Raw genomic sequence first — 25,532 nt, 5'->3', positions numbered from 1 at the left:
CATGCTGTGGCCACAGACATGTGATCTGATGGTGAATTTGGGGTGACCCAATGCAAAGATCCTGAGGATCCATGTGGATCCATGCTTTGTAACCACGTTTTTGCACCATTGCAGCCCCAGGCAACAGTGGGTATGTGATTTTTGGGGGGCAGGCTGTAGCCATGGACATGCTATGTGATCTGATGGTGAATTTGGGGTGACCCAATGCAAAGATCCTGAGGATCCATGTGGATCCATGCTTTTTAACCACATTTTAAGTGGGGAGGGAAGGAAAAACACAGAAGGGACAAGGAGCAGGAGAGGGGTGTGCAGAGAAGCAGCTGGCTAAGAATGCAGGAGAGGGGTATAACGGGAGGGAGGAAAGGAAGGCAAAAGTTTTCCCTCACCTACCCACCCAAGCCAGCCAGCCAGCTCTCTCTCTCTCTCTCTCTCTCTCTCTCTCTCTCTCTCTCTCTCCCTCCTGCATGTTTTCAGCAGCACCAGAGCACAGAGACGACACTCTGCTTTCCCCTCTGCTTGCCTGGAGGGGAGGGGCTTTCCCTGCTCTTTGTTCCGTTTGAGCAAACACAGCAAGGAAACAGAGGAGGGTGGGCAGTAAGACCCTGAGGCAGAATGCAGGAAAGTAGCCACTTCCTCTTTTCAGGTTTCCCTTCTCCGAGACGCGCGATTTGATTTTTGCCTGATTTTTTTTGCCTCCACTCGCGCCATTTGGCTCCAGGGACCACACATTCGCTCAATAACACGCACAGACATTTCCCCTTCCTTTTTAGGAGAAAAAATCTGCGTGTAATAGAGGGAAAAATACGGTAACTCTAATTAATACTTGGAGTTCAGAGAGAGCCTAACACAGATGTTCACAGTTTCAATTCGCATGTTGCTTTCTTGTCACTTTTCAATGAATGATTGTAACTCGCTCTACGTGGGGCTGCCCTTAAGACTGACCCAGAAACTCCAGCGGGTGCAGAATGCTGCAGCGAGACTCCTTACGGGGTCTTCGCTGCGAGATCACATTCATCCGGTGCTATATCAACTGCACTGGCTCCCGGTGGAGTACAGGATCAGGTTTAAGGTGCTGGTTTTAACCTTTAAAGCCCTATACGGCCTAGGACCCTCGTACCTACGGGACCGCCTCTCCTGGTATGCCCCACAGAGAAACTTACGGTCTTCAAATAAAAATATCTTGAAGGTCCCAGGCCACAGAGAAGTTAGGCTGGCCTCAACTAGAGCCAGGGCTTTTTCGGCTGTGGCTCCGACCTGGTGGAACACTCTGTCACAAGAGACTAGGGCCCTGCGGGACTTGACATCTTTCCGCAGGGCCTGCAAGACAGAGCTGTTCCGCCAGGCCTTTGGCCAGGGCACAGCCTGACTCCCTCCCTCGGCAATCTTCGCGGAGCTCTGGCCCAATAGTGGCCAGTGGCTTGAATTTAATTAATTTTATAATGAATGATTTTAGAGTGTTGTTTGTGTTGTACTTTTGTGTTGTTTTATTGTTGTTAGCCGCCCTGAGCCCAGCTTCGGCTGGGGAGGGCGGGATATAAATAAAATTTATTATTATTATTATTATCTGTTTTACTATAATACAGCATATTATTGAATGAGGATACTTTATATCTTCCATCTGTCCACCAATGTTTCATTTGTGTGTAAAATAAACAGTTATGTAGTTCCAATAACCAAACAGAAATCCTACAAATTATAAAATATTTACATGTATTTTAACCTAACCCATAACACAATATACATGTTGACCTAATTTAAGGGTTTTGTTTTTTTTAATTGTCTCCTCCCTGCCCGTTTTGGCATGCTGGAGAATGCATTTATTGGATCTGTGAAAATTTAAAGATATTGAATCTTTTTCCTATTGCCATCTGGAAATGTGCTGTTCTGTTAGAAGCCTCAAACGCTAGAACTCAAATTGGTTGTGAGAACATTAAACAAAACAAAACAAACAGCCCGAATACACACACACACACACACACAGTATTAAGGCACATTAAAAAAATTTGGGGGGGAGAAATCTTTAAAATGTTATTTTGTCAAAAAAATAATAAAGGCAATTTATGCACAACTCCTCTAGAGGTGTGGGACAAATTATGAATACTCTCATCCATTACCACACAGGTGTGTATACACAGCTCTGACTTGGCCTCCATCCCACCCTGCCCCAGCAAGCTGTAGTGATGCTGGGATCAGGAAGTTAGCTCCACTTCACCTCATAGCCACTACTGATGAATGGCAGCCTGAGCTTCTTAGAGGAAGGGATGAATTTTTTAAAAAACCACTGGCTATTTAATAAATAAATAGTGTTGGCAAACAACTTACAAAACTGACCACTTTGGGGTCAGAAAAGACTGGGCTTAGTTTAATACTTGAACCGCTTGTTTGAAAGCAGTGCCTTATGCTTCTTAACTTTGTACCCAGGCACTGCAAATAGTTTGCTATTGCTTACTGTATTTTTTGCTCCATAACACTCACTTTTTTCCTCCTAGAAAGTAAGGGGAAATGTCTGTGCGTGTTATGGAGCGAATGCCTACGGATGGCAGGGGAATCTGCTGCAGTCGTGAGCAGAGGATCCATGGTTCCCCTTCCTTCCCTCCTCCGTGGCTCGCTTTGAAACAGCAAAGCGGGAGAAGAGCCACTGAGTGGGGAGAAGAGAGGGACAGAGAGCCTGGTTACAAAGCACGGATCTACATAGATCCTCAGGATTTTTGCACTGGGTCACCCCAAATTCACCATCAGATCACATAGCATGTCCATGGCTACAGCTTGCACCAAAAAAATCACGCACCCACTGTTGCCTGGGGCCGCAGTGGTGCAAAAACGTGGTTACAAAGCATGGATCCACATGGATCCTCAGGATTTTTGCATTGGGCTACCCCAAACTCACCGTCAGATCACATGTCTGTGGCCACAGCATGAACCACAAAAATCATACATCCACTGTTTCATTTAGAATATTTTTTTTCTTCTTTTCCTCCTCTAAAAACTATGTGCGTGTTATGGTCGGGTGCGTGTTATAGAGCGAAAAATACGGTACATTTTTAACTTCCAATTCTTTGGTATTTTATTGTGATTTTATTGCATATACTTAATATTCATTTTCAATCTATACTGTAAGTCACGCTTACAATATTCCTGCATTTGCAGGCAGTTGGACCAGATGACCTTCAGAGTACCTTCCATCTCTACACATTGTATGATTCTATGTAGCTGAAAAGTGGGATAGAAATAGTTTAAATACATACAAACATACCTGGGAACAGGCGAAAGGGGTTGCAGCTTTAAGCAGCGAAGATTCCAGCTCTTATACTGTTGGGTCTGTATCCACTGCTCACTGATCTTTACGAAGTTCTTTTTCGAAATTGAAAGGGGGGGGGGAAGGTTGTAATATACAGTTCAAAACCCATATTCTGTTTCTTACACTTTTCAAGTCCATTTCCTGTTTTCATAAACTTTGAGGTATGAAGGAGGGTGATTTATTTGTGGGAAATGCCTAATTAGGGATTGTGTTCCATGGGTTCCCTGTGTCCCACGCGGTACACTCCATCTGCCTTCTGGGTTCTAAAATTAATTTTGCAATTGTGCATGCACACTTTGCCACTGTTTTCAGTTTGCAAATTTTTCCTTATAGATTGCTAATGAATACTACTAGTACATGGGCACATTGATTAATTCACAGTACAAAAAGAACTCCTGCTCGTGAGCCTGTGGGACTGTCTTATTTTCTCTCTCTTGCATTTCAAGGGCCCAAAAGGTAGTACATAGTCTTACAAACCTGCATGCACATTGCCATTGCCAGCTGACTTACATCCTCACTCAGAGGGGAGTCACTGCTCCTAACTGACTGTTCGCCAGATGCATTTTGTCCTGCAAAATATTTTTTGAAAATAATCACATAAATTAATCGGGAAAGACAATTAGAACTATGCAGGGAGAAGATGACTTGACATCATTAGCAAAATTGTCAATAACTGTAAGGATTTTAATCCCTTCAGTATTTTCAGTTGGAAAGATCCTAAAAAGAGGAAAATGGCAAATATAAAGCAAGATTAACTGTACCTACCTGCCAGGTTTTGATCTCTAAAGATGTGCACATAACAAAAGGAGTAACCACCAACATATGAAGCTACCTCAAGCAGCTGTCACACAGTAGCTATAATATATGCCTCACCCCTTCTAATAATATTTTTAGGAAGTTTGACAGACAGTTTACATAGTGAATCCCTAAAATTAACACTGACTAAGGAAAGAAGGTTCATAACCAAACATTGCTATGGAAAGTTCCATAAAATGTTCGGAAGCCCTTACAATAATTTGAGAAAAACATTATGAAAAAACAACAACTCATAGTCCTTTCCAATACATTTTTCATTGTCAATAATCCCCTATACAACACCAGATGTTGCACAACATTCTAGTGCAAATGTATTACATTTATGATCTACAGTATTCTGATTTCATTAAGATCACTTTCAGGCATCAGCTGATGCTGCAATCTTCAAATGATTTTTTAAAAGACATTGACTTTGTGATAACTTGCTCTCTGAGAAGATGAGCTTCTCCATTATACTGTGACTACAGTGAATATGAAGTTACTACAGCACAGTATCAGTGAACCTGAATACCAAAACCAATAATTAACCTTAAGGAAATTAAAAAATGAGTAGTTCTCTTTTCAAGCCCAAGATGGAGAGAGAGGAAAAAAACATGCCTGGCTTGCAGCAGCAGTCAACAGGAATGGCCAGTTGGTACCCAGTAGCAAAGAATAGGCAACAGGACAACCATTTTGTTAAGCACAAATAATGCTGACCTGGAACTGTCCATTAATTTCCTCCTAAACATTCATAATTCCATATTTTTACCATCATTTCCAGTATCAGTTAGTCAGTCATTCTATCTATCTATTTATAAACAGCTTAATGTTTTAGAAATCTCTGAGCAGTGTGAGTCCAATTCTTTTATGCCACTATGAAATGAGTTAATACAACAGGGAGGGCTTACAACTTTGCACAGAAGAAAAAAAAATTAAGGGAACAATTAACTGTTCACTTTTAGGTGTACGTGGTGAATTAGTTACCAGTGTAAGGAGGTTACTGTGGTTTTACCACATCACAGCTATATAATTTCTATAGCTCTTACCTTTCATGCAAGGAACTAACATATAGCAAAATATAAAATAGCATCAAATAAAAAAGCAGGAGTCAACAAAAAGAAATGACAAAATTGTTCAATGGTAACTTTTTACTCCAAGCAGCATTTTCACTGTTATGGTCTTACAGACTATAAGCAGGGCATTCTTATAGAATGAAATAACACCAGGCAACTTTTAAAAATATAAAATAAGAAAGAATTTAATATACATATAAAAATTAAAAGGAAAGGAAAGGAAACATGCAGATTCTTTGGTGCTATGGTTTCTGTAGGTAAAAGCAATAGGTGCATCAATAACTATATTGCAATTAAACTATGCGCATTCTTTCTATCAGAGGTATGTGTTTAATACAGATGCACACATTTAATACATATACTTCCCCCCACAAAACAATAAATATATATTTAAAAACAATAAATAAGCAGAGTGCTTCTGCTGTTCTTCCCAGGCTATTCCAGGAGACAGCCTATTACAAAAACATATGCCCCAAGGCACACAGACATTGTGCAGGCAGTAAACAAAACATATTTCTTTTATTAAAATCTTGTGGCTCCTCTTTTTTTACCCCTGTATGTTCATTCTGACACTGAAATATGTAGGTAAACATTCATGTGTGTTATTGGTAGGCAGAGTCTGCACTGGCACAGTACAGACTGCATTTCTGAGTTGATCTGGACAATTTAAGTTTTATGTACCAACCGAAAACTGATAGGGATAAGGTGGAAGAAGGGATAAAAATAAAGTGGTGCCTCGCAAGACGAAATTAATTCGTTCCACGAGTTTTGTCGTCTTGCGATTTTTTTCGTCTTGTGAAGCACGGTGTCGGGAAAGTTTTGGAAAAGCTTCAAAAACCTCAAAAAGCTTTAAAAACCTCAAAAAAGGCTACCACACCGCGTTCTATGAGTTGCTCCTCGAAGTCAAGTCACAACTGTATTAACGGTGTTAAGAAAAAGGAAACAAACTTGCAAGACGTTTCCATCTTGTGAAGCAAGCCCATAGGGAAAATCGTCTTGCGAAGCAGCTCAAAAAACGGAAAACCCTTTCGTCTAGCGGGTTTTTTGTCTTGCGAGGCATTCGTCTTGCGGGGCACCACTGTATGAGTGGACACAAATATATTAGCTATTCAACACTGCACAGCTTGAAAGGAACTCACCCCATAAAATGTCATGTGAACAATCCACACTGGTCATCTCAGGTTTCATCCAAGTAGCTGGAATCTCTTTAGGTTTGGCACTACCCACTATCACCATATCAGCATCATGAAGCTAGGAGATGGGCATGGAGAGAAATGTCGTACAAATAAAGCATTAGCTAACAATAAAATGTACTAGATTGTGTTGTCAGATTGACACCTAACGTGCTGTGTGGATGCTATGCTTAAACCATTGTGATCAGGTGAATCCTCCTCTTCCTGGCCCTACAGCCTCCCAAAATCCACTCCACAGGGAACAAATGTTCAGTCCAAGAATAAATTATTCGCCTCTTCCACCTGGCAAGATTTTTAGTGTGCCAATGCAATGGCTCCAACAGTTCCCCACACTGCAGATGTTCTGAGGCAAGGTATGTCCTTCATCAAAATTAATGCAAGCAATGTGCCACTTGCAGACAAAAAATTGTTTGGCAGATGCTTGAGTGGATGTGAAAAGGTCCCCATGGGACTCAGATTGTGTCATTGTTCTAGGGACATTGTTTCCCCCGTATGATTTAAATGGAGTGAATATGTTCAAAATTACAATAATTAGAAAGGTATATCCAGTACACTTAAATGTAAAACTAAATTGGAGGTGTAAAGACCAATTCAATAATCAAGTTCATCTCCTTGCAAATGCACCATATGGTTTCCAAACAGACAGTGAACTCAATACAAAACAGATGCTACATATAATTGCAGCCAAATACTATCGAAGATGCAGGGAAGTGCTCACATACTTCCCAAGGCTAACTAGTTATGTTGTAAAATGAGGTTTGAGAAACTATTATTGAAATCACACGGCAAAGAATGAAGAAATGTCATATGAAACAATCACTTAGGCGAAGATCTCCAAAGACTCACTCTCAAAAGTATAACCCATTCTAGCTGGCATTTTCTTCCTCCAATCTGGGGGAGATTAACACCAACAAATACTTTGAAGCTTTAGCTTGTAGCAGCACACAAGCTAATTTCAATGAGATTTTTTATTGATGTAGGCTTAGAAGACCCACCCATTCCCCAGATAAAAAAACTAAACCCTAAAATAACAGTAATACAAGCACTTTAAGCCAAAATATAATGATAATGATGCAACGTAACTGCAAATGTCACACAATTGGAAACCCTACTTATGAAGAGATCAGCATAAATATTACTTTTCCCTGCAGTTGGAATCAATATCTACAAAATTACACCAGAACACCCCACTATCAAATTAAAAATGTATAGTTAAGATATTAATGGGTTGTATGGAGTGTTAGAGAAGGGGTAGTACCTCTGGTGGGGGACATGTGCTCCTCCTGGGGTAGTTTGCTCACTTTTGGGTCCCATCCTGCACACACCTGTGGCTCCTAGAAGCTGTCAGCATGTGACAGTGGCCACACCCCAGGAAAGTCTTCCAACTGGCCAGCTAAACCCGGCAAGGGTAGCTGATGGGACTCAAACTCTTGCTGAGTTAGGGACTTCCCCTGCCTGCACAGACAGGCTCTGGAGGATTGAGCAGACGCGACCAATAGTGAGTCTAATGTTCAAGAAGGTCGTTTCCACAGGTGCTGCAGAGGGAAGTGAGGGACAGAAGGGGCACATCAACCTGGAAAGGTAGCCCCTCTAGGAGAAGGAAAACTCTGATCCTAAACCTCCACTGTCTTGCAGGATATCTTCAGGAGAAGAAAAAGCTGAGGAGCAAACCCTACCCAAATCTGGAGTGGAGTCTCTTCTTAATCTAACATACATTTATGTTGGAGTTCATAGTATACGTGCAGCTTGGCAAGTAAGCAATTAGTGTTTTGACTATAGACTAGGGAGACAGAGCACGGGAGAAATTTGCCTGGAGAGAAGAGGACCTAGTAACAGCTTGGTGGTTAGCTGAGGTCTCTCATATAGGCAGCATGACCTATGACATCATTTGGCTAGTTAAGAGTAATCTGGAGTGCTTGGAGAGTGATGAAGTTCGTGTCTGTATATAGTAACTTGTATATAGCTTGTGAGTTTACTGCCGTATATAATAAACTACAAAATCAAGTTACTAGTCGTCAGCTTTGTTCCTGATCATCGTCCTGACTGAGCGGTCTCGATCGTTGCCTAGGAAAAGCTGCATTACTCTGCTAAGTTGTGCATCACTGAAGATGCCTCCTTCAAGCAACTCCTGCAGCCCAGCTGGTGCCAAACATATTGCTCTGCTTTCCTTTTTGGACCACATCAGCGAAGCCGAGAGGGGGGTCATGTTGTCTGGGCAGCCCAGGACCTCTTTACATACTGCCCAGGCTTGTGCCACAGAGAGGTCATTTTGGTGCTTTTACAGCAATGGTTTTACTTCACCCCGAAAGGTGCACTCCCTTGTCTCTGGCAACAAATGGATGCCCACAACAATGGGTGCAATAAGGGCATGTGTTAGTTAAGAATGATGTGGACTATAGGTGGAATATAATTTCAATTTAATTTTCTCTCCACAAGGAATACATTATGTATGTTTGTCAAATAGCCATTAACAGCATTTCCCCTGCTAGTAAAAGGGTAAGAGCATATGATTGAAAGCCATGGAAAATTATTGTTATTACAAGGCAGTACCTAACAGCAAAGCAGAGTCTACTCTATAGGATCTCAGTCTTTGCCATCACCTGCTATCACATCATACTTTTCATAAACATATAAAGTTATTTTTCTACCAACAGGATTATTGAAAATCAGTTTGCTTCAGGAACACAGTTCATCATCCCCTCCCTCACAAGGCCAGCTGAATGAATCATTGATTTTTGATTCAGGAAGCACAAATTTAAATATTCCCTGGCGTTATGTGATTGAAGTATCTGAAAAGCAAATATTGTCCAAACAGTGCAGTGTCTGCAAGTTTTCTACATAAATTTTAAGAGAGATAATAGGCAAGCATATCTTACCTAAAACATTTGCTATTAAATGTCTCCCTTCTTAATCAAACACACATTTATGACGAACTGGCATTTAATAAACAGTTGCTCTTTGTATTTTGCCATCTCTGATCAAGTAAGAATTCCTGGGGGGGACGGGACCTGAACACTCCTCCTCTGTTTAAAGACCATGCAAGCCTTAAGGCAGCTGTGCCAAGACAAATGGTCATCAAAATCAAGTTGATCTGTAAGTTAAAGAAATATGACTTGGGTGTTCACTCCACCAAAATCAAAGGAAATGAAGAGAAATAAAATAAAATGATAGATGGCCACAAAATAATCTCAAGGCCAAATTACACATTACGCATGAGATCTGTGATAGAATCTTTCATTGTTCCCCTTCTTCTTCAAGGCAGTCACAGGGGCCTCCAAATTTGATCACAACAATGGGAGAGTTTTAAGCTTATCTCCTGCACTGTTTCCCTGACCTAAGTACTCTCCCCAATGAAAGCTGCTTTTCCTTGTGGTGGGGGGATATCACGGTAATCCAATCTTGTTGAAGGTGGATAATTGCCAAGTACACTTTTTCAGATATGTATTTTCACATTGCATTTTTTGCTGATGCTCTGTCTTTGGAGGCCAGCAGAGATTTAACATTTGCTCATCCCTGCAAGAGCACACAGTCCATTTTTTCATCACTATAGCTATCCAACTCAAATTTGGCACTAGTCATGGTTAATACTCACTATATTTGCTGTTAAGGAAGACTGAGAAGCAAAGTGGTTTCAAAACCCAGCAGCTGACAGGAATGGTGCTTGCAATCTGACAGTGTACTCTTGAACGATTATTAAAGGATTGAGAACAATGTGTGTGTACTGAAGCTCACAGATACTCTTGGCACTCTTCTAGTAAACCCTCAAGCTTTGTTATTCTAAAGAGCACTAAACTCACACAGGTTATAGAACAATGTGGGAGAACAATTCACAATGTAGCTAATATTTTTTATAAAAAACTCTGTTTTATAGATTTATAGCACTACTTCTTAGTAGGATAGAAGGATAATTCTCATTTCCCTTCAATATATGTAAACCATTCTAATGGTTTACAGTGGTACCTTGGTTCTCAAACTTAATCCATTCTGGGAGTCCGTTCTACTCCCAAAACCCTTCGAAAACCAAGGTGCAGCTTCTGGTTGGCTGCAGGAGCTTCCTGCACTCAAGTGGAAGCCACATCAGATGTTCAGCTTCTGAAAAACGTTCACAAACCGGAACACTTACTTCCGGATTTGTGGCATTCGGGAGCCGATTTGTCCGGGAGCCAAGCTGTTTTAATACCAAGGTACCACTGTACTTGGATTTCACGTGATCCAAATGTTTTGGGTCTCCTATAGGTTTCACTAAACAGTCGTGCCTCCATTTATGTAACCCTATGGTTACGTAAACTTTGGGATGCGCACATGGGAAATCCGGAAGTATGTTACCGGGTTTCACTGCGTGCATGCTCAGAAGCAGTCCTCAGGTTGTGGAAACCTCGGGATCTGATCGGACCTCCGGCACAGATCCTGTCCGCAACCGGAGGCACCACTGTACTTAAAAAGAAGGGCTCTGTTCCTGAAAGTAAGTAATCTATCTTTAAGAACCAAGGAGATATTATTTGCTTGACAATGCAACTCCAGCTTATTAAATCTATTCTGACTAGTTTTTAAGTATCTGAGGGCACTGAGCCGATTCAAAAGTATTCCATTCTGTAGGGGAAACAGTGTGTGTGTGTGTGTGTGTGTGAGAGAGAGAGAGAGGGGGGGGGGAGTGATTATATTATATTATATTATATTATATTAACACATACATACACAAGCAGTGCACTTCCCAAGTAGATTTTCAGGCAACAGCAAACTGGATGAAATTGCAAAATTAATTGGCAAGTCACAGACTTTCTGCTACCTGATTCTTGAATTTTGTCTTCCCATCAAAATTAAGTTGTAGGATTTTTCAGAAAATTTACTATGATTATGAGAAATTGTTGTTTTCATAATAAAAATAATAAGATAAAGGAGAATGGGAGTGATTGCAATTTATTCCCTGGATGGTCTGTTTGAATTAATGAGGATTCTTCTATATGAGTCGCACAACCTATTGTTTTTTTTAATGCAGTTGCACAAAAAATGGACACAAAATTCAAAAATGAAATATCAATAAAACTGCATGGTGTAAGGGAAAATAAGACAAAGTCAAAATCTCTAAAATCAGAGAGGCTGTTTTACCATTGTGGATTAAGTTTATGCTTTTTTAACTTCTCTCCATCACTTAAAGCATGTAAAATGTTGCTGTAACATCAACAGCTGTAAAAACAGTGCCGTGCCAAAGGAGAAATGTGTTAGCATCACAGCTGCTTTGCTTAGGGAAAACATACTTTGCATTTTGAGTATTGAATCCAAAAGATGAACTCCAAAGTCCAAAAGATGAACTCCTATGTAAAACTTTTTTACTTGGCTTGACTTGGCTGCCACCTTCTGGGAATGTCTATGAAACATTGGGAAACTTGAGCACAGAATATATAGATGATGAGCAAGTTGTCAAGTTATAAATAATTCAACATGAGCACACTGAAATACCAGTGAAATAACATGAAGCAACAAACATCAGCAATCAGTCAAATGAAATATAAAACACTCTAAAGAGCATGGCAATGGTGGGAAATTTCAGAAACGGCTTTTATGCATTTATGATTAGTTCCACGGTCAACAGAATTCTGCCAGTAGGATAAAGCAGGGGCAAAATTAGGCTTTATTTCACCCAGTCAACAACGCAGTTTGGCACACATCCCACACACATTTGTGTACACACACAAACAGAGGCCGGAAGCCTCAATGGCACCCCTCTGGAAGCTTCACCCGGGGCAAAAATCCCAGCTAGCTCCTGTAGCTATGGCTCTGAATAAAGGGAATATGTGCTTCTATCCCAAAGCCTGTTACAATATTTCTCCCTCCCTCCTCCCCTGACTTTACAGAGACTGAAATCAAGAGCAGATCTTAGGCTCACATGCTTCCACCACCTCTGACCCTGAATAGAATGCAACACAACAAACTTGTCTTTCCCATGCTTATCTGAACACAGGGTCTCCTCTAACTCTGGATATTAAAAACCCTCTTTTATAGCAATTTGAACATGCAGGTTGAGGAGAGCGCCCATGCTTAGAAATTTAATGTGCTGCCTGGATCAGAAGTTATATTTATAAGGAAAGGCAGGAGAGTATGTGGGAAGGCTAGAGAACATGAAGCTTGCTCTAAATATCACTATGTGTAGAGGACAGGACAGAAACTAAACAGGTCATTGTGCTAAGGAATGCAAAGAAAAATAAATGAGTGAAGTTTATTTAGTGAGCAAAAGTTCTTGGAATATATATATATGTATACACACACACACACACACACACAGTACAGTGGTGCCCCGCAAGACGAATGCCTCACAAGACGGAAAACCCGCTAGACAAAAGGGTTTTCCGTTTTGGAGGTGCTTCGCAAAACGAATTTCCTATGGGCTTGCTTCGCAAGACGAAAATGTCTTGCGAGTTCCTGCAGGGTTTTTTTCCTTTCCCCCCCCTTTTTCCCAAGCCGCTAAGCCGCTTATCAGCTGATCCGCTAAGCCGCTTAACAGCTGATCGCTAAGCCGCTTATCAGCTGATCCGCTAAGCCGCTTATCAGCTGATCTGCTAAGTCGCTAATAGCGCTAATCCACTAATGGGCTTGCTTCGCAAGACGAAAAAACCGCAAGACGAAGAGACTCGCGGAACGGATTCTTTTCGTCTTGCGAGACACCACTGTATATAAAAATAAATGAACCTGGGGTTTTGCTAAGTAGTAAACGTGAGAAAAAGTATGAAGCATTTGGTATATTTACCATGGTCTCCAGCTGCTTCATTTTCCACATGCAACCCATAGTCATGACGCCTTTTCTTTGAAGAAGGCACTGCAAAGAGACTTCTAAAGGTCCTTGAACTCCCAAAAGTAACACCTTTCTTCCATCTAGGGTAGTACGTGCTGGATAGGAGAAGATAACAGTTGCTCCAATTAGCTACACTGCTAGCAAACTGTACTGGGGAAGCAAGTGAACTACAGACATTCATACACAAGCTTGCCCCCTTCCCCCTTCCCGCAACAATCTCTCATATGGAAAATGTTACAATTTTAAAACCTTGAATAGGGCAGCATTATGCTCCAGAAACTTTTCTGATGACCAAGACCATCATGTAAGCAGGACAGAAAGATATTTTATCAACTCTGACAGATTAATGGACAGAAGAAAGTTTCATGTGTTCATAAAAGGAATGACAGTCTTGGCTTGAGTAGCAGAGACGTTGATGGCATCTTGCTAAATTAAATAAGCTTGCATATGTTGCTAATCTAGGTAAAGGTAAAAGGACTCCTGACCGTTAGGTCCAGTCGTGGACAACTCTGGGATTGCGGCACTCATCTTGCTTTACTGGCCGAGGGAGCCGGCCTACAGCTTCCGGGTCCTGTGGCCAGCATGACTAAGCTGCTTCTGGCGTACCAGAGCAGTGCACAGAAACGCCGTTTACCTTCCCGCTGGAGGGGTACCTGTTTATCTACTTGCACTTCATGCTTTCGAACTGCTAGGTTGGCAGGAGCAGGGACCGAACAACGGGAGCTCATCCCGTCGCGGGGATTCAAACTGCTGACCTTCTGATTGGCAAGCCCTAGGCTCTGTGGTTTAACCCACAGCACCACCCATTGCTAATCTATCCAGTTTTAATTAGATCCAGATCCACACAGACTCAAATGCATCTGACATTCCTTTGCTTACACACCCAGCCGACAAAGCCCTTTCCCTTCCTGGGGAAATGAAGTTGTGGGCTGGTTGCAAGCCCGCCCCATGCACGGATGACATAGCTAGTCCCTGCGTCATAGGGAGACCCCGGCCATGTCACCCTTAGGCCGACCGATCTGGTTGACCAGGGGGTGTAGCTTGCTCCATTTAAGCAGTCCAAGGCCAGGGACTCGCCCTTTTTTCCTGGTTCCCGCTCGCACAGTTCTTCAGCATAAATTGACATCTGAGATGATTCCATCAACTCTCTCCTTTAACATTCCATAATCCCAGTGACAAAACATAATACTTTCCTTCCTGGGGGGTGGGCTTTAGGAAATCTAGTTCCTCTTTCCGCCTTCTATCGTAACCATATGCATTATGAGTTATTAACATACCATATTCAGAAAGTAATAAGTAAATAAATTTTAAAATGTGAGTAAATGTCCACTGCGGTGTTACCACACCAGCAGATGTCACTTCAGTAACCCCTAGAAATCTCAGTCATCTCAGTAACTGACCACTATAAACCTTTTGCTACAACTTGTCCTACTTCTACGATTTCACCAGGCATTGCTCACACACTTGTGAGGATATTTTTACAACCACAAGGCCCCAAAACCTGCTTTAAAATGCCACAACTGAAGTAGACATTCTTAGGAATCTGAATTCTCTGACCAATTAATTACACATTTCATGGTTTTTCTGCATTTCCACAGTTAAAGCAACCAGAAGGCTTTGCTAATAGGTTAATGTAGGTCTATATACATATCATATTATGATGGCCTTGCATGACAGAGTCACTGTTTTTTGAGGGAGAAACCATTATCTGACCTGGCCAGATTAGTCACTGCATAGCTGAGCTAGCATGTGAACGTATTAAGCACTGCTGCTGAATATAATAAATAACAATTACATGTACCTAGTTTTTCCAGAAGCTTGACCACAGCAGTAGCAGTGGGGGGAATCACACATCCATGCATGTCTCCATGCACCAACCTTGCCAAGTTAAAATCTGTTACTCTGAAATTAAAAATATGGGGGGGGGGAGAAAGAAAGTGAGAGACAGCGTGTTCATGTAAAAATATAGAAATAAATGCTCATTCATTAACACACACAAACTATAATGGGGTGGTGTAAGCTAGAGTACATGCTCATGAAAAACTATAGCTTTATTAACCCATTTTCTCTCTGCAGCAGTGTAGCTGCATCCACTGAATGTGCATAAATGCTTCCACTATATTTTGGAATTGCCATTACCAATTTGGTTTGAAACAGAACATCACTTCCAGAGAAACTTTGTCCCCTTGCCTCTCAATAGTTAATAAAATTCTCACTTCCTCATCTGTTACAAATTAAATATCTGCTTATACTCAGGTCAGTTCTCCTGGATTTTTTTCAAAGTAAATGAAATGAATAATAGCTTTGAATAATATCTTAGGCAATTAGACTCCATAAAGGCTAAAAACAAGAAAGTAGATCACAATTTGTCAGGCCAAACTGGAACATACTTAAATTAAATCCTTTATCTATCAAAGCCAAATTAATGGATGCCGTATATATTTTGCTGTCAAATTATTTTCAAAATTAGGAACTGGGAATTATGCCTAGGCTAGGATAAGGATTAAATTAAAACCCACTTTCTTTTGTTTTAAGAGAACAGTCAGCCGTGTTGATGCTCGAAGGCATGCATTTACAGCTGTTGCAAACTAGGTGGGTGGGTGGCACCTCAGAGGGGGCTGGGTGTGGCCTAGAAAACATATAGGTTTGGTGTACATTAAGAGAAATATGCTCATTGACTGCATGCACATGTCACAGTAACCCAATGATAAACAGTTCACCATGAATGCAGAGATTATGCCCACTTTGCTCCCCCTTGCTAATGAGCAGGCATCGCAAACCATAATCCTTGGCTTAGCACTATATTTGGACTGAGCCATCATGGTTTATTTCACTTCCACAAACCACAATGGTCAAGCCAAGAACTAACTTTGGCTTCAGAACATAGTTTGGTGCAAAACAAATGACAATCTCCAATTTGGATGTAATGCTAAGCCAAGGATCATGGTTTGTTGCTCCCACTTGCTAGAACAGGAGCAATCTCCGCATTCACAGCAAACCATTAACCATGACATACACTGACATGCAAATATGCACTTTAAACCACACATTCAGTCATTTGTCATTTTGATACAGATTATTACAAATGTATTAAAAACGAAATTAAATAAGCAAAGTTAATAAGTATTTCTGACTGCAGGGGGAGTGGGGAATCAGCAAGTCATCTCCCCTCCCTTTCACTGGTGGCAGCAACATCTAGATCCAAGCCCATATGAATCCACATTTTCTGGAGACTGAATAGCATTTAACTTGCCCATTCACATCTTTCTCTGGTTTCACAGCATTCAGTATTTTGCTTGTGTATGACTCTTTGCTGAGGCGAAGGAGAAGACCATGAATTTTAGGATTCTCATTGAGCTTTACAATTTCATCTATAACCTAGAAAACAATAGAAGGTTAAGAAATCAGGATTTAAAAATGATCAGCTTGAAGGACATTATCAAATATTAGAATTTTAATATATAATGAAAATTGGATCATTGATAAATGGAATCAGACATGATGTTTCGCTTGCAGAAACTGAAAGAATATAGCAAAAGTACACTCACTATTATGATCATGTGTTGCTGTAAAAGCCCACCTTTGGGCACTTGAACACTGCTCTATCATTCGAAATGTATACTAACTGCTACATCCCACAATACAGTTGTGAGTCAGTACTATATTAGTCTAAAGATACCACAATAGGCTGAAGATGGGTGGGAGCTGGTCAAGTAGGGGATCACAGCACAGACACAGATATACAGTATTTCTCAGAACTAGAAGAAACCCGCAACAACCCACAAGGGAAGGACATGGTCGCAGGCCAACTGCAAATTTATTATTTGAAACATGCCATTTATTAAGTGAAAATGAGACAACAAATATAAAAACATCATCATGGCAAGGAAGAATGTTGAATGTGTAATGCTTCCAAAATGTGAGCATACAATTTTAAGGGAGTGGATTATTTTTACCACATAGGCGAATGTCTTCTATTTGTTCTGTGGAATTTTCTGCACTTAAGAACAATATATGAAGAAGAAGCTTGCCCCATGGTCAGTGGGAACAGTGTGCCTCATGAAAGCAGCTCTAGGAATAGCTCTAGGAAGGGGAAAAAGGTTTCTAACACTAACGTCAAGATAACCCTCCACCCACTCTGCCTCCTCTCATCCCACCTTCTTTGTAGCTCCTGCAACCACCACTAGCTGCTTCCGCTTCTCTCCCTCATACCCCCACCAGCACAATGTCTCAGAGCATGAGACACTGTGGGATGATGAGGCAAGATAACCTCAAAGAGCTTTGTAGAAGTTTTACATTCCTCTCCATTGTTAGAAGATTTGTTGATATTGTAAGTGTAGGTTATGACAACTAGTTAGGTAGGAATACTGTAATAACTGCAGATTGAAAGCTCGTCCTTATTAATATTCTATCGGTAATGGTCTTACCATGCAATATAACATACTGTAACTAAACATAGCAGATTTCTTATTGAAATAATGTCTGGGTGAGAAACCTGCAATCAAACAGCAGGCAGCCCTCAATAGTACACAGCTCAAGTTTTCAGAGATAATGTAAATCTGTAGGCAAATGCAACACATAATATATTATTAACAGGGGTGAGCTGAGGACTGAAGACTATCAATCTCAACTTTGAATTCCTTTGTTATTTTTAGAAAGAGTCATGCTATCCTTAATTACTTCAAAGGGACTAAACATGTAATCCACAAGACTCCAACTCATGCCTACTCAGAAGTATGTTCTACTGAATACATTGGTCTTACTCCTAGGTAACTGGGGTTACCTCTGAGTAAACATTCCTTAGGAATAAGAGAGAGCCATTGTGCTCACGTCCTGTTTTTAGGCTTCCCAAATGCAGAGCTGTTCTTACGGGTATTCAGTTGCAAAACTAAGTGTACTTACTCACAAGGATGTAGTCCTCTGCACACTTACACTGAAGTAAACCCTACTGAACTTGTGGACTTATTTCTCAGATTCATAGACTCAGGCAGGACACTTCAATAATATTTGCAAGTATATGTGCTTTGGATCATACTATTAGGCAGTTTACAGGCATGTACCATAGGCAGTGCTTGGGTGGGGGACGACGACACACATATAAAGATTTTTGCACGTATTTCAAGAAGCACCACTGGAAGGAGGAGGGCAGAAGAATTTTGCGGCCCCTTCTTCTCCTGTCAGCCCTTCAAATCCCGCAAGAAGCAGATGAGTAACTATATAACCTTTAAAAGATATCTGAAGGCAGACCTGCATAAGGCAGCTTTTTAAGGTTTAATGTTTTGGTATGTTTTTATATATGTTGGAAGCCACCCAAAGTGGCTGGTGCAACCCAGTCAGATGGGTGGGGTACACATAAATTGTTGTTGTTGTTGTTGTTGTTTGTTAAGCCTCCTGAATGTGATGGGCTATGATGCAGAGGGAATAAGAGGAAAGTGAGAGATCCTCTCATGGAAGGTGCCTCTACATAAATTTTCAGCAAGCCTTCCCACACCACAGCCCAGCCCAGCTCATCCAGGAGGACCCTCAAACTTCAGGTAAAGCCTTTGGAAGCTGCTGGGGGAAAGGAGAGGTAGGAAAGCCAACAACCCTTTTCTATGAGAGGAGGAGAGCTTTGATTTATTGGATATCCCTATGGCATAAACTCCCGAACCACTATCTCATTCAATGCATGTGGCGAGATGACTTCACAAATTTGTGGTCAGGAAAAATCCATGCCAAATTGCTGTCCTATGAGATCTCGCCCACTGAATTGCTCAAACTGGATCTAAATGTGGCAAAAAGGTGTATAAATCAAAGGCTGGATGATGTGGAGCTATACCAAAATTTCGTAGCTGGTGGTGGAGCCTGCTCGCTGTTAAATTTCGGCATAACCCCTATCTACCGCGCTCCATCCTACTTAACTTCGCTTATGGCCGCGTCTCACCGATATGCCTTCATTAGAGCTAGGTTCAATGTCTTTCCAACAAACGTGCTGAGACATAGATTCACCAAGGGCCAAGTCCCTTCTATGTGTGCTTGTGAAATGAAAACATCTGAATCTCTACATCATGTCATGTTTATCTGCCCTTTGTTCAGTTCAGCCCGTGCTAGTATACTAAACTCCATAATCCAGCCTATGGCTGACAAACCAGTAGACCTACAGCTTGCCTGGGTTCTTCAAGATGTGGATCCTTATATTACCCTACAGGTTGCTAAATTCCTAACAGCCGTCCTCTCGTACAAGAGACGGAATGGAATGTTAGCTGATTATTGATAGTTATAAGAATTTTCTATAATGACATCAGATATTGATTTTAGTGTAGTGCCTAAAATTTTTAATCTTAATCTTAAACTTTTTTTTATGAACAGCTAATATCTGTCCTTGTGAGTTGTGAACTGTGTTATACTACTTGTGGTTTGTACGAGTCCGCTGTTTTATTTGATTTGTTTTGTTGTGTTGTGTTTCATGATGGGCGTAAAGCCGAATAAACATTTTGAAAATGAGCTTTTTTCTTAATTCAGTCAGTTAGCCATTTAGCACTACTGCATCAGGGAAAGCCCTAAATTCATAAATTATTACCTCATGTTCAGTATAGTTGCGAGGGAGACAAATACGAACAAGGTTCAGGCCAATCTGCAAAGATAAATGGGAAAAAATATTTGCTTTAAAGCCCAATAATTTTTCAGTTTAATTTGGAAGAAACAAGTATTTCCATACTCTCACCTCTTCTGCAATGTTTTTGATAATTTCTTGCCCCAGATCATCATCGCCAACCTTGAAGGGATTAAAGAAAAGTAAAAAGAGAACTGTAACAAGTTAGGAATGGCGTCAAAGAAAATGAGACTGTAAGCAATTTGTAACTAAAGAAAAAATTGCAATCAGTACTTGATCAGAAATTTGCAACTGGGTAAGAAATATGATTTACTGAACTGAATGGAAACGGTGAGTTTCTTAACATTACCAGGAGTATGTTGCACAATCAAGCACCTTTGGGCAAATTCTTGGCACTGAGTAGCTTGGCTTTGCAAGCCCTATTCCCAGTTGTTAAGAAACCTATCCCTGATGCTTGCACATTCTTGTGGTTATATAGAAGTGAAGCAATCCCTGACAAGATACAAATGGAAAGATACTAGCTTGGCTTCCCAGAGCACTCCATAGAAAATTAGAGTACTGGGAAGCAGTATAGAGAATTATAGTGTTTGGTATGTTTTCAGGATGTCAGTCGCCTTACTGCAAGAAGTCACATCGGTGGGTTGCTTTGTACAGAAGAGTTATTTAGTTATCAAATCCAGCTTTGAGTAAGAAACCAATGTTTTCATTTGGACTGCTCTTGCACCCTCAGCCCAATTCATCTCATATCAGGTTGTTGGAAAGATAAAAATGGGATAGGCCACATATTCCACTGTGAGCTCCTTTGAGGAAGAGCAAAGTAGGAATATTTGAGAGTAGTGAAGGTAATATCTCCTGAAGGTTAGATATTGAACAATCCTCTTACTTGGGAGTGGGTGAGTTGATATCCAGTGTAGCCCCAGAATAAGACATTTCACTTGTACCAATTTCCCTGCTCAAGCTTCACCTCAGCATGCTGGAGAGCCTCCCTGTCCTCAGAAGTCTCACCACCCTTAACAAATTAGTTCCCAAGATCCAATACAGGGAAGCTATGATAACTGAAGTAGTGTAAGAGTGCTTTCATAGAATTGCAGAGTTAGAAGGGACCCTGAGGATCATCTAGTCTAACTCCCTGCAATGCAGGAATATGTAGCTGGCCGATAAGGGGATCAAACCCACGACCTTGGCATTAATCAGCACCACACTCTAACCAACTGAGCTAATGTATGGTGTGGATGTGACCAAGATTTTCAGAAGCTATAGCAGGAAGATCATACAAGAAGATTTTTATTTAGGGGAAGTAACATTAAAGATTGTGAAATGGAAAAGTTAAGTCCAGCAGAAATATGGTTTCAACAGCTTCTACTACTGGCCATGTTGGGAATGATGGGGCTTGTAGTTTAGCAACATCTGGAGGCCAAAGGTTCCTCACACTATCAAATATACCTAATAATGCATTTATCTGGTTTAAAGTAGCTCTGTAGTTAAGAAGATGTTATGGTGTGCAAGATAAATAGCCATTCACAGATCTAGATCTGTTTTCATAAAGTACTGGTTTGTTGTTTCACTTCTGAAATCACCATCTATAGGTTTTACCTGTACAACAGCAAGTGCAGGTTTAAATGTAGGATGCTGTCTCTGCAGCAAATTCAGGGCTTTCCGTGAACTCTCAATGATTTCACTTTTAAAAACAAAAATATGATCTGTATTAGTATATAATATCTGTATTAGTATATAATATAATTTTTTTCCCATGATTTCCATGATCTCACAAAGACAATTGCTCATTTTGAGCATATTGTAAGCCAATATGCAATATCTAGCAACTTCAAAATACCAAAAAAACCATACAGTCCTACAGCAACAGTTAAGATATAAAGGCTACAATCCTAAACACACGTACTCCCATGTAAGTACCATTGAAGATACCTCAGATTTACACAGAAAGTATTTGTTTTCTGAATGTTATTCACATTATAAGTAAACATTTATTTAAAACATTTTTACCTGTTTAGCCAAAAAGGCCCCCAGGGCAGTTTGCAAAGATAAGCTGTATGACCACTAGAGTGGTATCTCTGGTTATGAACTTAATTCATTCTGGAGGTGCATTCTTAACCCGAAACTGTTCAAAACATGAGGTGCGCTTTCGCTAATAGGGCCGCTGCGCTGCCGGCGCGTGACTTCTGCTCACATCCCGGGGCAAAATTTGCTACCAGGAGCATCTACTTCCGGGTTAGCGGAGGTCGTTACCCAAAGCATTTGTAAGGAGGATGGTATGTAACCCGAGGTTCCATTGTAGTTTTGGCCTGTAATTAGTTCTATACCAAGGTTCACTAGTATACAATATATATCTGTACAGTGGTACCTCTGGTTACGTACTTAATTTGTTCTGGAGGTCTGTTCTTAACTTGAAACTGTTCTTAACCTGAAGCACCACTTTAGCTGATGGGGCCTCCTGGTGCCGCCGCACCTCCGGAGCACGATTTCTGTTCTCATCCTGAAGCAAAGTTCTTAACCTGAGGTACTATTTCTGGGTTAGCGGAGTCTGTAACCTAAAGCGTATGTAACCTGAAGTGTATGTAACCCGAGGTACCACTGTATAGTTGGCCTTCAATGACTGATTTCCCTGTACAAAATACCCCCAGGCTATGTTATTTATGAATGAGACACACATGTGCAAAAGTGCACCTTCTTAGGAACAATCAAACCACTGGTCCAACTTGCTCAGTAGAGTCTATACTGACTGGCAGCAGCTCTCTTGGATTTTAAGCAGGTTTTTCTCCCAGCCATAGCTTGAACATGGGACCTTCTGCATGCAAAGCACATGCTCTACCATTGACCCATGGCCCTGCTCCTAATACACATATACACACAATATTGTTACATATTTCCCCAATCTCATAGCGGTGTGAGAGTCCAGGAACTCCAGGGGCTCCTCCACAGTCTGTGTTTCCTTTGGCAATGAGGCACAGCAGAGACCGTGGTGTTTTTATGATATATGACTTATTTACACACATTTACACACCTATACATTGAGCGGTTTAAAGCATTAAACTTCAGATCGGCTCCATTTCTTCTATTGCTCCAGCTTCCGATTCAAACTTTGTGCTCTGACCCTGCTTGCCACATTTAACAGACTGACACAAGGTTTTCCCCTCCCGATTACATCATCCCAAACTGAAATCCCTAAACTCCCTCCTAAAAGCTCTGGCATTCTCTTCTGCTAACTTCCCAGAGCTCAGGGCAGGGCTCCACCCATTTGCGGCTGGCACATAGTCTTCGCTTTGCTGATGGCTTATCTCTCTGTCTGTGTACTCTGTTAACAACTCATACTTAGCAGCCATTATCAGGCTGGCCTGTATTTTGACACTGCTAAATTCAGCCAAGCATTGATTAAACTTCAACATTTATCAAATCCAGGAATTATGGGTGTCTTCAACCCACAAACTCTGGCACCCACAAATTCATTAACAATACATTATAGATAAAGGGCAGCCAGATGCAAAAAGAAAAGAAAAAAGAAAAGCCAAGGTTCCTACAGCTTTAGTAGTTGTGTGGATGTAGGAGTTTGTACACCTGCTGAAACGGCATATTCTACACAACTGTTGAAAGTGTTGGAGCCCTTTTCCCTTCTGCATCTGGCAACCCTACATCTATTAATATAAAGCCAGAACTCATGCTTTGTGAAACCAAGGTGTCAAATTGATGCTGCCTTGGGAGACCTTGATCCCAAGGTGCTAGTACAGTGGTACCTCGGGTTACATACGCTTCAGGTTACAGACTCCGCTAACCCAGAAATAGTGCTTCAGGTTAAGAACTTTGCTTCAGGATGAGAACAGAAATTGTGCTCCAGCAGCGCAGCAGCAGCAGGAGGCCCCATAAAGTGGTGCTTCAGGTTAAGAACAGTTTCAGGTTAAGAACGGATCTCTGGAACGAACTAAGTACTTAACCCGAGGTACCACTGTATCTTGAGAGGAGGTTCTTTCCGCACATACAGTCATACCTCGGGTTGTGATCGCTGCGGGTTGCACGTTTTCGGGTTATGGACACGCCGAAACCCGGAAGTACCAGAATGGGTTACGTCCGGGTTTCGGCGCTCGCGCATGCATAGGTGCACTGAAGCTCTGAATTGTGTCACGCACGTGCGCAGATGCAGCATGTTCCAAACGTGCCTCCCGCACAGATCACGTTCGCAACCCGAGGTTCCACTGTATACCAGAAGCGTGTTTCTGTGCAAACCTATATTTGTCTACTCAAAAGTCCCATTGCATTCAGTGGAACTTACTCCCTAGTAAGTCACCACAGGACTGCAGCCTTAGCATAGCAAACTGAGAAGATTCTGCCCTGCAGAGCTATTCCACAGTGCACACTCAAGAGAGGCACTATTCCTTTAACACCACCAGTCTTAATTTGATTACTTGGAAGCAAATTTCAATGAGCTGAGTTTGGCTGACTTCTAAGTAAACATGCTTACATTTATACTGCACAAGTTCCACAAAAGGCTGAATTTCAAGGACTGCCAACTTTTTTCATCATCTGATATACACTTAGCAAAAGAAGCTTCTTCTGCCACAGAGAACAAATTATGGAGATAAACTTCCAAGAGATAAACTGCTACCTGTTAAGGGAGCCTTAAAGGAAAAGGAGTCTTTTACACTAACACCCACCCTGCAACCCTAGACCGTGACTGTGCTGCATACAGTGATGGCAGAAATCCAAAGTAGGTTGGATAGCCATGTCTATGTGGCAACTCTGAAAACGGCAACTGCCCTCACAGGATCCAGTCACTTGATTTTATTATTGTCTTTTTCACTGGGTTGTAAATCATCTTTGGGATTTATTATATTTCAATTTATATGTAGATTTATTTATTTTTAATCTATCCATCTGTTGGCATCCGTCTTTCTCAAGAGACGATGCACGAGAGAGAATCTATATATAATTGGTGGGTGGGGGTCTGGAGAGAGATATAAATAAGCAACTTCCAATGAACCTGAATGAACTCCGATTTGAGTTAGTGGCTCTGGAAGCGGGGTGAGTGAAAGCAGGCCTCACGGGGCCAATAAGAAGCCGCGCTTCCCGCTTCTTCGAAGCGGATTGGCTGCCGGAGACGCCACTCCCTCCCCCCTTCTCCTCCGCAATGCGTCTGCGTTATTGCATCAGACACAACAGCCAGCCCGGAGGCGGAGCCCTCCTCCCCACGTGGAGGCGAGGGGCCGAGTGCCGGCTACGAACTGGAAGCGCTGGCGGCGGGACAAGGCACTTCCCACCCCCACGTTCTGCAAAAGGGGACCCGTCCGCTTACCTGGCCGCCGAGCCCCATAGCCCTCCGCTGTCGGACCCTCGCTGCTTGTCCAGGCGGCCCCACGTGCCGCAGATGCCCCGGGGGAGCAGGAGCGCGCCTGGGCAGCCGCTTCCAGGGCGCAGCAGAGGCAGAGCCCCGCAGCCGACCTTCTTCCCGCCGTGCTTGGCTGCAGCCGGTGCCGCCGGTCTCCACGCCAGGCGACGGAGGACAGAGAGCCTCATCGCTGCGAGAGGAAGGACGCGAGGGAAGCTGCTCCTGCTGCTGTCGGGGCTCCCTGGCTGGGAGGCGGAGTTGTTGGCTTCTGGGGAGGGACGTGGCGCGGGGAGGGGCGCCCGACGGGCAAAGCGTGGCCGGCTGCAAGAAATGCCTGCGAAAGGCGGGGGCCCAGCGGAGCCTCGGCGCCTCGCTTGCGCCTCCGGGCATAGACTCGTCCGCAAAGCTCCCCTCAGGTGGTGAGCGAGCGGGTTGTCCTCTCCTGCCGACCCAGGGCAA

The 25,532-nt window shown here is 42.0% G+C and overlaps 1 protein-coding gene across 1 annotated transcript in view; it reads right to left on the bottom strand.

Moving 5' to 3' along the window:
- MTHFD1L (methylenetetrahydrofolate dehydrogenase (NADP+ dependent) 1 like) overlaps positions 1–25,532 on the bottom strand; it is a 113,802-nt gene extending 88,270 nt beyond the window's left edge. Inside the window, exons 1-10 of the mRNA XM_053382167.1 lie at positions 25,041–25,532; positions 21,332–21,416; positions 19,850–19,900; positions 19,706–19,759; positions 16,400–16,524; positions 14,948–15,048; positions 13,102–13,241; positions 6,306–6,417; positions 3,776–3,867; positions 3,254–3,351 (exon numbers count right to left, since the gene is read on the bottom strand). Coding sequence (XP_053238142.1) covers positions 3,254–3,351; positions 3,776–3,867; positions 6,306–6,417; positions 13,102–13,241; positions 14,948–15,048; positions 16,400–16,524; positions 19,706–19,759; positions 19,850–19,900; positions 21,332–21,416; positions 25,041–25,261 — 1,079 coding nt within the window. The 5' untranslated portion in view covers positions 25,262–25,532. The remainder of the gene's footprint in view (positions 1–3,253; positions 3,352–3,775; positions 3,868–6,305; positions 6,418–13,101; positions 13,242–14,947; positions 15,049–16,399; positions 16,525–19,705; positions 19,760–19,849; positions 19,901–21,331; positions 21,417–25,040) is intronic.

This window comes from Podarcis raffonei, chromosome 3, assembly GCF_027172205.1.
Source record: "Podarcis raffonei isolate rPodRaf1 chromosome 3, rPodRaf1.pri, whole genome shotgun sequence".
NCBI classification, from domain to species: domain Eukaryota; kingdom Metazoa; phylum Chordata; class Lepidosauria; order Squamata; family Lacertidae; genus Podarcis; species Podarcis raffonei.
This window is presented reverse-complemented; position numbering and strand designations above follow the sequence as displayed.